The sequence below is a fragment of the Camelus dromedarius genome, chromosome 6, assembly GCF_036321535.1.
Source record: "Camelus dromedarius isolate mCamDro1 chromosome 6, mCamDro1.pat, whole genome shotgun sequence".
In the NCBI taxonomy this organism is placed as follows: Eukaryota; Metazoa; Chordata; class Mammalia; order Artiodactyla; family Camelidae; genus Camelus; species Camelus dromedarius.
This window is the reverse complement of record NC_087441.1, coordinates 6590989-6606072: the sequence shown is the minus strand read 5'-3', so window position 1 is coordinate 6606072 and position 15084 is coordinate 6590989. Positions and strand designations below refer to the sequence as shown.

Sequence of the window (15084 nt, the reverse complement as noted above, 5' to 3'; positions counted from 1 at the left end):
TGGCTTTTCCAAATTCCCTCTTTTGCTTCAATTCATAGAAGGAGGAAAGAGGATTTTGGGACCTGGCTTTTCCAAATTCCCTCTTTTGCTTCAATTGTGATTTATTTTGTATATTATTCCTGAACATGTTTGGAATTCTGGCTCGAGGGTTACAAATCGTGCTACTGAATCGGAAGTGTAACCCTACAGACTGAATGACTCCTTTAGGTCAGTAGGCATAGCTCAGTCGTTCTTCTCTGAAACTTCTTTTTTGTTGTTAGTTTAACTTGACATGTCTTTACAAATTAGATTAATACTGTTCACTTTTTAAAATGTACATTATGTTTAAGAGTAATACCTTTCAAGTTGATCTAGTTGCAGCCTTAGAAAAGTGAATGAAATTTATTTGGTTAATACAACTAAATCGGTTAGAAATCTCTCTGATTATAAAAGCAACATGTCAATTGTGGAAAAATCTGAAAAACCTGAAAAGTATACAGAAGAAAATAGCCAGTCATAATCCTAGAGTCTAAAAATAGTTACCATTAACATTTTGGTATGTTTCTTTCCTTGGGCTTTGTATATGTGTGTGTGTGATATATATATACATATCCCCCCAATATAGTTTATCTTTAGAAACTGCCATATCATGAGCATTATCCCATGATGTAAACATATTTAGTGACAAACAATATTCCTTTCTGAGTACACTGTAATTTAATTGTTCTTGAATTACTTTATAATATATATGTTTCCACTTATAATTAATGACTTGGTAAAAATCTGTATGTAAGTTTTTCAGTATTTTACATTATTTCAGTTCAGGCCATAAAATATTCAGAGTTTTAAGTCTCTTGGGACATGTTGCCGCATTTCTTTCTAGAAAGGTACTAAGTTTTATTCATACCAGTGTGAAAAAAAATGCTCTTGACAATTTCATTTACAAGAGAATAGTCTAATTATTATGACTTTTAAATAGCTTAAGATAGAAGAGTTTTATTTTTTCCAGGAAATAAAACATAACACAGTAGCAGTATTCCAAACAAAACCCATAGTTGTCCTTCATCAGTTCCTTCAGTCCTATGTAAGTCTTAATTCCACTCCATGTTTGGTCAGCAGTCTTGGAAATCCATCTTCTTGACTAGAATTGTGTAAATCCCAACTCAGTCCACTGGCATGATTTCAGAGTTGTTTAAACATAGCATCAGAAACCAGTATCTGAAAGTACCTGGAAGAGTCTTTTTCCCTGGGCCCTGAGATGGCCCATTTTTGTTGAAGACAGGCAACCTGGCCTGCAGCTGAAGGCAGGTGCTTTCAGGGAAGCAGCAGAGAAAAACAAAGCCTGTCTGTAGTGATGGAAAACTTAAAGTGGCTCTGGTTAATTTATGACTGGTAACTTTCAAAAGTGAAAGATCCATTGAAGATTGATTATAAGATTAAGGCAATTGATAAGAAAACTTGGTTGTTTCTGTGACATAAAAAACAGTCTAGAAGTCAATCCAAAACATTTTTAGACAAAATATTTATAAACATAATGATTAACTCTGTTGTCAAGAAAATAGATATTGTATCTAATTTATGAAAATGGAAAACATGTAATCTTTATAGAGAAAAAAAGATCTTCAGATATATAATAGTTCTGATATATACCAAGAATATATCAAATATATAGTTAGAATATACTGAGAATATATCAAGAATATCAAATAAAGGGATTCTGTGTCTAGAATAGGTCCTATTATTGTGTATAATAATAAAAATTCATAGGTAAGTGATGTGAAGTTTCAGTTGAGAACCACTGGCCTAGAAGATCCTAGATTCAAATTAAAGAAGTTGTGAGCAACTGAACACATAAAATACATGACTGAATTATGCCTGAGAACTCTGTGCAGTTGCCTCCTGTTCAGCAGAGCAGCTCTGGCACTCTGATAAATAAGCGTGCCATGGACAGTGAGGGCATTGGCAGTTCTCTAGAATCCCATCATAGCAAAACGTTTCTGAAATATTTATAATATCTGACCCATACAAATTTAACCGAGGGAAGGCTAAGCATTGCTTCTGATTTGATAATTCATCAATAGTAACACATCAAATAAACCTAATTATTTCTAGCACCTCTTCTTTTACAAGGTGAAAGAACAAATCCTTTGTGATTTTCTAAGGGCCCTCTGGGAAATCTCAAAGACAGTTTAGTTGTAAGAGATACCATTTAGGATATGATTTTGGGAAGGCAAAATATTAAAAGTTGGCAGGAGATTTGAACACAGATAGGATCGTCGTTTACTAAGAAACAATACTTGGCTATATATTTAACCAAGTGACAGTAAAGATTTTTAAAAGTAAACATAGGAAGTAGCATGATTATAAAGAACCTTTTGTAAATGAGACGTTTTTGTGCTCTTAAATAATCAAGGACATAATATTCAGGCTCATGCAGTATGTTCATTGATGGAGAATGTCTCAGAAGAGGGAGAAACATGGGATATGCGGACAAAGGTGGAGGCAGGTGTTATCTCACAATATGCGGGGGCGTGGTGGCCTTTTAGGTTAGCCATTTCTTGGAACACAAAGGGTGGGGGGATTTCTTACTGCTCTCTTCTGGGACTCAGGGTTCAGGTAAAATTCAACAGTTGTCACAAGTGATGTGTGTAAGTGCCCAACTCATTGTGTTTTTTAATAAACATTGAGTGTCTTAATTTGTATTAGATAGTTTGAGGTAGTTTATTTAATTGTAAATATCTGGACATAATCCTATAAGCTCTGAAAATCTGTAAATAAAATTTTCTTCCTTTTTTAAAAAATTGTTTTAGTTCATACTTATTTTGGTACTTTTGCTCTTGAATAGACTTCATTTCTAGCTGTCTTAACACTCATTTAACTTCTTGAAGTTGATTTTTTCAAAGAGTAGTATTTCATCAAATATAAGATGCCATTGGTTGTAAGATGCACTATAATTTTACATATCACTAAGGACAGCATGCTGCAATTAAACTATCACACAGTGCTTTTTGTATCAGTTGTAGGAAGCAGGGCAATATCAGAGATGTTAACATAGGGAAAAAAGATATGTTTTCAGATCAGTGAAATATGGGAAAGCCTTGAGTCTTGGTGTTTTTAAACCTAACGTGATATATGTGGTGGTGTATATTTATGAAGGAAGCTGCTGGCATCCTCCATAGAATCCTGGTAAGTTCACAAAGAGTGAAAGGGAGACGGAATGGTAGAAGTGGGGTAGGGGAGAAGGAAAGTGGGCTGCAGTGACTTTTATTACGTAGTGTTTGGCGAAATCTCACTCTGCCAGGGGCACCTCTGTTGTGCAGCAGCTGCCTCCCGACTCCCATTGAGTGTGTTCTGATGTTTCTATTCCAGGAAGCTGTGATCTTAATTAATCTAACCAGTCCTTTGTTGGACTTTTAGGGTGTTTCCATTTCTTTTGCTGTTACAAATAAGAACGTTATGAGCATTCTTTTTAGCTCAGTCTTTAGGTATATCCAAGATGTTTTATTAGAATAAGATCCTGGGAATGTAATTGTGATATCAAGTAGTATGCATACATATATTTTAGTTATAGTCTATTACTTAAAAAAAGGTACAGAATTTTACATATTGAACTATATGTAACAGAGGCAACTGGATAGGCTTTTGACAGAATTTGATAATACAAAGAAGAAAGAGAAAGAGAGGCCAGTTGTTCAATTAGGTGGGACCTGGTAGGTTCCCTCAGGTTTTTTTTAATTTTAAATTTTTGTGTGGTATTTATTGTTGTATAAGGTAACACAGACATTTATATCTGTATGGAATGTGTTGCATGATTGATTATGTAAAAGTGAGTGTACTCTGGTAACAATCGCCGATGTGAAGGAAGAGGGAGTGAGCAGCAGCATAGAAACCCCTTTTCCCCCACACAGGGGTCACCACCCGCCTCTGCTCGCTGCCCTGACACTTATGGATGTTTTATATCTTTTATGCAGTGTGATGTTTGTGAGATTCACAGTGTTGTTTTGGTGATAGTGGCTCTTTTATTCTTATCTTATTCCATAAAGTATTTTATTGTGTAAATGTATTACAGTATATTTTATTCACCCAGGTTTTTTTTTTTTAATTAACAGTTGTTACCACTTTTAAGTGTTCAGTTCATAGTGTTTAAGTACATTCATTCACACTGCTGTGAGGCAAGTCTCCAGAACTCTTTATCTTGTAAAACAGAGACTCTGCCCCTTTCAGTAACAACTCTTCTCTCTCCCTCAGCCCCTGATAACCCCCATTTGAATGGCTTTCTGATCACTATGAATCTGCCTATTTTAGGTACCTCATGTAAGTGGAATCATACAGTATTTTTGTGACAGACTTCTTTCATTTTCTGTCACTTAGCATAATGCCCTCAAGCTTCATATGTGCTGTAGCTCGTGGCAGAATTCCCTTTTTAAGGCTGAATGATATTCCGTTGTATGTACATATCACATTTTGTTTGTCCATTCTTCCATCTGTGAACACTTGGGTGCTTCCATCTTTTGGAGTATGTATAGTTTTAAAACTCTTTCATTTATATTGCCAATTGCTCATCAGAAAATCTGTGCCAGTTTTCATGAGGAATATATGAGTTTATTCTTGCCACTACAATGGTAGTTTTTACGTTTTGCCAGTGTTTTGATTACTTGTGAGGTTGAATGCTGTCTTATGCCAATTAGTTACTTATATTTTAAAAATTGTTCATGCATCTTTCTTCTTCTCTTGACTGTGAACTACTTGAGGGTAGTGAATATCATTTTAGATGTCTTTTTATCCCTGAACTGCCTAGTAGTGGGTCTGCCACATTAGATGCCTAGGATGTTTGGTAAATTGAATGATTACATTTATATGTGGCTGTATTAGACTCTCATTGGACGGTATCCTTATGATATTTTTTGGTTTGTTATGACGTATTTTAAAAATATTTCTTAAAGTAGTTGCATAATGAATAGTCTCAAGTAATATGTATCATTTAATTAGAAATTATCTCTATAATATGCTTTAAAAGTTTTAGATTTATTAGTTTAAAACAGTATGTATTTTTTTCCCAAATAGGCAGCCTTTGAAAATTCACTTTTAATGAATGAAAACGGCTTTTATTTAATTTCCTTAGCCTATCTACAGTAACTGTGATCACCTTCTCCTTATTTTAAGGAGAGCGAATAAGCTGGACAGTCCTGTTAAGCCTAGGGTTAGATCACTTTTGTGATTTGTGATACGTCACAAATGTATTTGCTGTCATTAACCCTTGTTAAATACTCAAACACTATCAGTTTAATTATTTGGAAAGTTTACAAAAGAACTTACCTTGTCACATGGAGGTGCCTGATAGAAAGTATTTTAAGCGACTTTGAATTCACCACTCTGGAACTTTTGAGTTAGGGTTTATTGAAGACTGAGAGCCGGTAGCCTTTGGTTGTACTTTTTTTGCCTCTTATTCCTCGGGGTGTTTGGCGCGGATGATCTTTAGAATATCTTAAGGCAGCCACCAGAATGAAAACTCGAACACTCTGGTCCTCTGCTTAGAGAGTTGGTCGGTGTGTGATCCTGGAAGTGCTGGTGGGGAGCACGGGGGAATGAAGAGAACACTGCTGGGGAGAGGAGAGGACGAGGTGAGAGCCAGCAGCAGAAGGCGGGGTGCAGAGAAGGAGGAGACCCGCTTCCACACTCAGTAACACTCATTGTCCTGATGGGCTCGTGAAAGGAGAGTCTTAGGAAGAGTTTAAAGTAAAATGCTTTTAAGGAAAGTTTCTCTGACAGCATAAATCAAATCGACTTCTTTAGTAAGAGGTTTCCAGCCAGGCACTGAAGTTATCAGCCTGCAGTAAATTGATAAAATGACAGTATGGTGATTTTTTTCTATAGAGTTAAACTAACTTTCCAGGGTTAAATTGTATATTTTTGTAGATGATACTGGCAGTGGTTTTTGTGTGTTTTCAACCTCTGTACTTGGCGAAGAAAATGGTGGCAGCTCTGCATTGGTTTTCAGTCCTCTTCCCTCCCTCATCACACAGTTTTGGATATCGTGTCTTGAACTAAAATAAATAATTTAGAAATTGTTTGATTACACTCACTTATCTGAAAAAGTAGTAAGTTAGAAGTAAATTGGGGAAAAACACTTCCGGAAACATCATAAACGTTTGCCATGAAGCTTCAACCCCAGAACTGAGATGATACTTTATAAAGATACCTCCTGAGTTTTATTGGGCTCTTTAAATATCTAGGTGTTATTTAACAGAAAACCAAAAGGAGTACATGTGTATTGAGGAGTAATTACTGAAAAGGAAGAGTCATTAGCCTGACTGTGTGAGTGAAAAACTCAGCCTTAGCTGTACTGACTAGCAGTGAGAGCACAATACCTCATCCCATCTTCCTCATTAAGCCTCCTGCACCATTTGTTTATTTCCCTTGTAGACTCACTCACGTCCCAAGGGCCTGCCCCGTGTCAGGCAGTGCTAGACCAAAGTCACGGGGCTCCAGTGGTGGGTAAAGCAGACTTGGGCTCTGCTTAATGACCAGGTCCTCTAAGAGCCTTGATTACGTCCAGGGAGCTTTTTTGAGTTAAAGATGTCCTGATCCTCAGAGAAAGAATTAGGGAGGCCCTGAATTTCAATTAAAGTCACTTTGTGAAGAGACCCTTCATTGCATCCCTATGCAGATTTGCTCCTCACCAGAAGCTAGATTTGAGACTCCTTTAAGCTTGAGTTCCAGGCCAGATAGTCCTGCGGAAACCCTTGCCTCTTAGACTCGCCATCCTCATTGAGCATCTTCCTAGTTCCTGAATGTAGCATCTTCTTTCTCAGCTTCCTGCCTTCTGGTAGATTGAGTTTCCTGTATATCAACTGCTCTTTCCTCTTTTTTCTACTGTAGTCATTTCAGATGGCACTTGTCTTATAAATATTCTCACAGCCCCCCAGGCAGATAATACTTTTATTATATGTAGACATAATATAAGACATGCCATGTCTTTAAGGAGTTTATAATCTGGTTAAGGAGAAGAGATAAGGTAAATGGAAACTTCATAATTCATGCTCTGGTGCAGAAATGGTAATAAATTTACATCTATCATCTCCCTGTGTGCCATCGTTCTAGTAGTATAACATGTTTTATGTAATGATTACAGTGAACTTGTAAAGTAAGTGTGCATTTCCAGTCTTTAAATGATGTGTTAGTTCAGAATACCTGGAGTAGGACTCATTCATCCTTTAGAGTCTGTGGTCCTCTATTTTATATACTGTCTCCTTAGGCATAAATGTGGAAGGATGTGGTGAATGATTTAAAAAATAGTTTATTATAGCAATAAGAGATATCACAAGAATGATTCATTGTCAAGTAAATTATACAGGGGTGGGAAGAGTTACCTTTAGGCTGAGGTGGGCATGATATATTATCTGAACATATTGTGAGCATTAGTCATGTTAGTAAAAATATTAAAAGGTCATTTAAAAATGGCCCTATTAGGGGGAGAGTATAGCTCAGTGGTAGAGTGTGTGCTTAGCATGCACAAAGTCCTGGGTTCAGTCCCCACTACCTCCATTAATAAATAAGTAAATAAATAAACAAATAAAAAAACCTAATACCTCCCCCCAAACAAACAAACAAAAATGTCCCTATCATATTCCATTTTACAGCTATACCATAAGCCATTCGAGCTACCACCGGTGTCTCACTGCTCGGGACAGCACTGCAGTGAACCTGTTGATAGACCACTCTGTCCGCTCTTCTGCTCATGTAAAATCCTTTCCTGAATGTGGAATTTAAAAGGAGTTTGAACACATTTAAGAGTTTCAATATCTATTGCTAAACATTTTCTTCTGAAAAGATCATACAGATGTTCAGGCCACAAATAGTGCTTACCTCACCAGCTTCTTAGCTTTGAGTGTTAGAAGTCTGTGCTAGCTTAATAGTCCAGAAAGGGTTGTCTTGTTTAAACTTGAGTGTCTGGTTTCTAGCACAGGTGGAATTATTTTCATGTTTTATTGCAATTTGAATTTATTTTGTGAATTATCTTTTGTAGTTTTTGCTTATTTTCCTGTTGGTATCCTAGGGTTTTTCTTGCCATTTTGATGAATCTTTTATAAATTAAGGACATTGTCTTTTCTCCAGTTTTATGACTTAGTTATTATCTTTTTACATATTGAAGTTTTAAATGTTCACATAGTTAAATCTTTTCTTTTAAATTTTCTTACATTTCTTTAGATCTAGGAAGTCAGACACATGAAATAAAGGAAAAATAATTTCAGACTCATTTTCTGGAAAAATGCCATAAATACCATTTTCTGTGGTATTTCCTGGAAAAATATCATAATTTATAATATAGATTTTATGTATTTTTACATCACTGTAAATCTTTTTCTAATAGCCATACATATAGTGGATACTGGCTGAGTATCTGTTGATGGAATGAATAAGAGTTAATTCAATGAATTATCGCTGATAAGACTTTTAGCAGTTTTACTGGTCATTGGCACCTCTTCCTTTGTATTCTCTATATGTTCTCATTTTCTGAGAATTAGTGAGCTAATAAAAGACAGAGGAATGTCCTTTCTTTTAGGATCCTTATGTAAGATTTCTACTCCTTTTTCCATCACTGGGTGTGTACCACATCTTACCTGGTAAGAGCTCTCCTTTTTTAAAAAATTTTTCCCTTAATGGAGGCGCTGGGGATGAACCTAGGACCTTGTACATGCTAAGCACGTGCTCTACCGCTGCGCTGTACCCCTGCCTCCTAGAGCTTCCCTCTTGGAAATGCTGTTTGAAGGAGAGTTGATGTAGAACCTGTCATTAGATCCCTATTTCCCCTTGTTTTAGAAATAGGATTGCCTTCCTTTCAAATTCTGCTTGTTTGCTAGTGCTTTTTCAAATTAATTTTTTTAGAATTTGAATAATAGATGATTAAAATGAGTTAATTTGGTTATGTAGAGATCTGTACCGTATAGTTTCCCAGATTTGTTGCTGTTCACAATTTCTTAAAGAAATGAACAGATGAGATAGCTCTTTGTTTTTTTGTATTATGGTGCTAAAAGCTTGTACTGACCTTAACAGTATGTATAGTTGAATTAAGTGTTCCATCTCTAGGCTATCAGAAAGTCCTCTAACTGAGACTGGAATTTACTTGGAGAGTAAGAGAACTACAGGAGGAGGAATCTTGCTTGCCTTTACTTTTTATTTTTTAAAAATAGCTTTCTGCAAACCAAGAGGTCCCTAGTTCATATCTGAGGTAACTGCTTCAAAAAAAAAAAAGAAAAAAAAAAAAAGGAAGATGGGTAGGGGTGGAAAGAAAGTAGCTTTATTGAGATGTAATTCATATATCATACAATTCACCCATTTACTGTGCCCAGATCAGCTGTTGTAGTGTGCTCAAGATTCGTGCAGTCATCACCAGGTCAATTTTAGAACATCCTAATCGCCTCAGAAAGAAACCCTCTAGCCTTTAGCTCTTGCCACCTCACAACCCCCATCCCTCCCAGGCTTAAAGCAACCATTAATCTACTTTCTCTCTCTGTATATTTGCCTATTCTGAACATTTAATATAAATTGAATCATATAATATGTGGTCTTTTATGATTGACTTCTTTCACTTAGCATAATGTTTACAAGTTTCATCTACCTTGTACCATGTATTAGTCCTTCATTCCTTTATTTGACTGAATAATACTCCATTAGATGCAGGTGCTATATTTTGCTTATCCATTCCTCACATGATAAGACATTGGGTTGTTTCTACCTTTGGGCTGTTATGAGTAATGCTGCTATAAACATTCAGGTGTTTATGCAAGTGTTTGTGTGGACATGTGTTTTCATTTTTCTCACATGTGCACCTAGGAGTCTGATATGCTGGATCATATATTTTCCAACGTGACTGCACCACTTGACATTCCCACCAGCAGTGTATGAGAGTTCTGATCTTTTCACATCCTTACACGTGCTTGTTATTATCTGACTTTCTGATTAACCATCCTAATGGGTGTAAAGTACTGGCCTGTGGTTTTGATTTGCATTTTCCTCGTGGTGGCGAGCATCTTTCAGTTAGATACTTGTATATCTTATTTGGAGAAATGTCTACTCAGATCCTTTCTCCATTTTTAATTGGGTTATTTGTCTTTTTATTATTGAATTATGTTTAAGTATTTAAAGGAGAACTTGAACATTGGCAAAAATTAAAGGATATTTAAAAAACCCAAATGGAACTTCTGAAGATGAAAAATACGAAATCTGAAATGACAGATACACCAAATGGGATAATCAACAGAATAGATACTAGAAAAATTTTTTGAATTTGTGGACATAGCAATAGAAACTGTGCAAAATACAGTACAGAGACTATACAGATGAGAAAAAATTTGCAGAACATCAGTGACATGGGATAAAATCAGGCACTCGGCGTATCTGTACTTGGAGTTCCCGAAAGAGGAGGGCAAGGGGGGACCTGAAAAAAATATTGTAAGAAATAATGGCTGTAAATATTTCACACTTAATAAACAATATAAGCCTGTAGATTCAAACTGTTCAGTGAGCCCCATCATTGCTGAAAAATCGCTACTTAAACTCTTGTTCTTCCATGGTTTCTACCCTCGTATGTCAGTCTTAGAAATAACTTTATTCTTGTAATATTTTTTCTTCTCTTTCACATCTCTATTATTGTATTACATGAAACATTCTCCTTTTTCTCTCATTCACCAAACCATTGTGTTCCATGTTTGCTTAAATTTTTTTCCCGCAAAGGCTTTGCCTTTATTGTATTTAGTTGTAGCCCTGGTTATGACCCATTTAAGGATCTTTCTATTCATCCTTGAATTAACTGTTGTTAAATTAAATGTTAGTTTATTTTAATTAACCACTTTTACAGGGAGTATGGAGGACAGTGTCATTCCAAACATAAAACAACAGAGTGTCACAAAAGATTGAAAACTGCTGTCTTATTTGGTTAACTTCTTGACATTTATGTGATTTAAGTCAGTTTTGTGCAAAGCCGGTGTATGTGGTCAGGAGGGAGATTTTTCTTGCCTAGTGTGGAAGCATCCTTGTAGCTTGAGTATTGATTTGAGTTAGTTATGCATCTAATACCTTTATCCTTTGACTGTCTGTCTAGTATATGTTAAGATGGGATATTTTGAAAGGATAATCCTGCTAAATATGTGGTAGATATTGTCTAGGGCAGTGCGCCTTAACCTTTTTGGAATAAGACTACATTTGAGAATCTGATAAAACTATGGACTCTTGACTCCAAAAATGCACATGATTAAAATTTACATTCAGTTTTAGGGGCCTCATAATCCCCATGATTGAGATAGAAAGTAATACAGTTTTGTACTTCATTTTTTTTATTCCCTATATTTTGTGCGTGTTACATTTAATTATATACTGTGAGACATTTATTTTCTGAAACCGTAAGTGGTATTTATATTTGGAATACACAGGACTTCAGGCCCCAAGTTTCCCGTAAATTTCACATTAGCCTTATGTATGCAACCACAGTTACCAATTATGTTCTCCTCAGTGAAGAAAAGTATAAAATTAAAAATAGGAGCTTTTTCCCCTAAATTTTTTTAGATTTATTTAAAATTTCCCCCAGTTTACATTGCTTTTAATTAGAAAAAAGTTATACTTTTCATGAGACAGACTGTGTGTGTGTCTTTAATTACATCTTTGATGTTGAATAGTGTCTGTTTCTTAGATGTTACCCTGCCATTTTTAAGGATTTCATAATTCCTAGAGGCATTGTTCCTCTTAAGTGAACCATTCTTTTTTTCCCCTCTGTTGGCTCCTGGCAGGTGAATTGTTCTTGCTTGTTGGAATAGTAGAGACAGAATAGATCTTTAGGTTGACTTTAAGAATGAATAGCTGAGAAGCCTTGTGTGTGACAAAGTCAAAATTGTATGTATCTTTATGCCTGTCTGATCGTGTAAGGTGATGTGGGAAATCCTTAGAAGAGAAAGCTAGGTGCCCTCCTGCCCCTCCCCTGCTTACTGCCCTTGCCGCTCTGTCTCTGCCCTGGGATGCAGGGCTTGTGGCGTCAGACCATGCCTGCCCTGTGGGTGCTCCTGCTCTCTGCCCCCCGCTCTGGGGCATTGTGGCCTTTTCGTCTCTCACATAAGCTGTGGGCTCTTCTGTCTCAGCCACTTTCCCCCTCCTCCTTCTGGTCTGTGCCTTCAGAGCTTTTGAGTTTCCATTTCAGTGCACCTTCTTTGAAGGTGTCTTTTTTGTAATCATCCTACCGATTGTCTAAGGCTAGTTCCTGTCAGTTTTGTAATCTTCCTTCACAGCATAATGAAGAAGTACACTTTAAAGGCTTGTGTATGTGCTTGTGTGCTGGATTTCTCGTTCTTTCTGTAGATTGAAAGCTTCAGGAGGCAGGAGTGGTGATCCTCTTGTTCAGCCATGTGTTTCCCTCAACCCCTAGCACAGCTCTTGTCCAATGGGGCCACTGTGGGCTGAATGATCTAGTGTGTAGTTGACACAAAGGCACACACAGTGAAGTATGAAACAGCCAATGTGTGTTTTCAACTGTAAATAAATAACTAAATAAACAAAAAACCAAAGGTGAATGAAATAACTTACATTTAAAAATTTTATGTCATCTTCTGTCTCACCTCTTACACAAAAGTCCAGTCTCAGTTAATTGTTGTTAATTCCAAATAACTTGTCTCTGATTTAAAAAGCCTGTTTTTCTGTCCCTCTGGTGGGTAGCTTTATGCTCTTTTCCGACATCAGCACACACAGATGTACATGAACTGGAAGCAGCAGCCTGATCTAATGAGTGCGCTCTGTTAGAGGAGTGGTAAACGGGTGTTGCAGGGAAGACAGGGTATCGCTGTGCTTGGTAGGGGAGGTAGGTAGCTCCCTGAAGGAGAGAGAGTCGAGTTGTACCTTTTGTTTGATATGCAGAAATGAGTAGGCCAAACAAAATTCTCACTTTTTTTTTTTCCTCATTCCAGTTGTAGCCACTCTGTGCCCCCCACAGGCCCGAGTGTCTTACTGAGAGCAACAGGTGAGGAAATGTAGACTTAGAGTGGCCAAAAGGCTTCACCCAAGGTGGGAGCCCCAGAGCTGGGCAGGGAACTTGGTCCCTGAACTGTCCCTCACACTTCTTCTTTTTCTCCAGCAGGTAGGGACCTCATTCCATGGGGGAAGTAGTCCTCTGTGCCTGCCTTTGGGAGAGGGCAGACATCACAGTGACCTAGGAGTGAGGCGTGGGCTAAGGGTGGGAGGGTCCAGAACTCCAGTTCTGCCCAGACACTTCCTGTCCAGAGCAGACAAGTTACCTTTGCAGCTGTTTTTCCTTTTCTGCAATTTAGGGGCTGTGATAGTTCTTGCAGGAGCGTTGGGAAGACTAAGCGGCATGCGCTGGTAGAGTGTCTGGGTACCTGGCATGCGATAGGCATCTGTTAATGAGAGCATGAGAATTCTCATAATCAACAAGAATGGGCCATCTGGGCAAAGTATCCTTTCCCAAAATGGGGCCATAGGCTCTGTCAAGGATTAAATGAGATTATGTAGGTTGTTTAGCACAGGGCCTGGCAGATGGTCAGTATTCAGTGCCTCAGTGCCTAAGGTGGTAGTTACACTGTTATAATGAAAATTGTTTATTACTGTGTAACAAGTTATATAGCTCATGAAAAACATAAATAGAAATCTGATGCATATCCCAGTTTTAGAAGTTGCTCACCTACCATTTGTAGGATTTCCTCACCTGCCATTTAAAAATTCTTTTATAACCACAATCATTGGCTATGTTGACAAAGAATGGCTTTAGTTTTATAATTAATGTTACATTTTCATTTAGTCCTGGCTCTTAGTCTTTTGTACCTGTATAGTAACACCAAATTTCTTCAGCATTGTCATGGAATAGGTGTCCATTTAGCATTCTTAATTAATTTCTGAATAAACTTTTAATTTTAGAATAGTTGCAGAAAGCACAAAGAATTTCCATGTATCCTGTGCCCAGTTTCTCCTCTTGTTAAATCTTATGGTACTGTGTACTTTTGTCACAACTAAGCTCTGTACTTTATTCCAATTTCATTAATGTTTCCTAATGTTTTTTACCCTGTTCCCAGATCCCATCGAGGACAGCACATTATATTTGTTCATCATGCCTTCTTAGCTTCCTCTTGGCTGTTACGGTTTTTCAGACTTTTTTTTGATGACTTTAACAGCTTTAAGTGGTGCCAGTCGGGTGTTCTATGCACTTTTCTTCAATTTGGGTTTGGCTGGTGTTTTTTTCATGGTTTGACTGGAGTTATGGGTTTTGGGAGGATGACCAAAGAGGTGAAGTGCCCTTCTCACCATAACAGGGCACCTGCTCTCAACATGACTTAACACTGAGGATGTTAACCATGGTCACTTGGCTATATAAATATTTGAATTTTTTCTGTATGGATTTGTTTTTTCTCCTGTTCATTTATATAGTAATTATTCATATCAGTATGGACTCATGAATTCATTATTATAATCCAGCACTTTGTCATTTATTTTGTTGCTCAGATTGTTCTACCTTTGCCCAGTGACAGCTCTCTCAGTTCCTCCTGTGTCCTTTTAACATGCTCCCATTGGCTTTTTGGTTTTTTTTTTTTTATATACATTTCCTCACTTGTTGCACTTACAAGATGCCCCAGAGTCATTTTACGTCTTCCTTGCCCCAGTCCTGGAGTCAGCCATTCCAAAAAGTTCTGGTTCTTTTGTTGGAGCACGGTGTTGGAAACCAAGATCTGGTCTCCAGGTAAATGAGCTCTTTGCATGCTAACGTCAAAGCAGAGGTGAGAGATTTAATGTCCAGACTGTCCTTACTGTTTTCCCTACTTTTCTTTCCATTTTTCTTCACTGAAAACTCTGGGAGAAAGTGTCATATGCTGCTTCCTTGGTTTATTCCCTCAACAGTTGGAGTTCATCTTTTGAGTGTATTTGTATGTCGTAGGGCATATTTATAGTTAACTGTTTAATAACTTCAGTTCAGATTCAGACAGCTCATTTGTTTTCCTGCAGAAAGTGGCTCTTCAGGTACTTGATTTCTAAGAATGACATGGAAGGTAATTCATGATATAAAATACTTTTTCCACATATAAGTTTGAATTAGAATAAGGAGATTTTTAGAAATGT

The 15084-nt window shown here is 37.1% G+C and overlaps 1 protein-coding gene across 5 annotated transcripts in view; it reads left to right on the top strand.

Annotated features, from left to right (window-relative positions):
• MAP3K4 (mitogen-activated protein kinase kinase kinase 4) overlaps positions 1–15084 on the top strand; it is a 103522-nt gene that overhangs the window by 8720 nt on the left and 79718 nt on the right. For 3 of the 5 annotated variants that reach the window (XM_064486500.1, XM_064486499.1, XM_064486502.1), the window contains exon 1: positions 14580–14707. The exons of 1 other annotated variant lie outside the window; for it this stretch is intronic. In XM_064486500.1, the coding sequence (XP_064342570.1) occupies positions 14595–14707 (113 nt within the window). In that variant the 5' untranslated portion in view covers positions 14580–14594. One more of the 5 variants, XM_064486501.1, reaches the window with a different exon arrangement.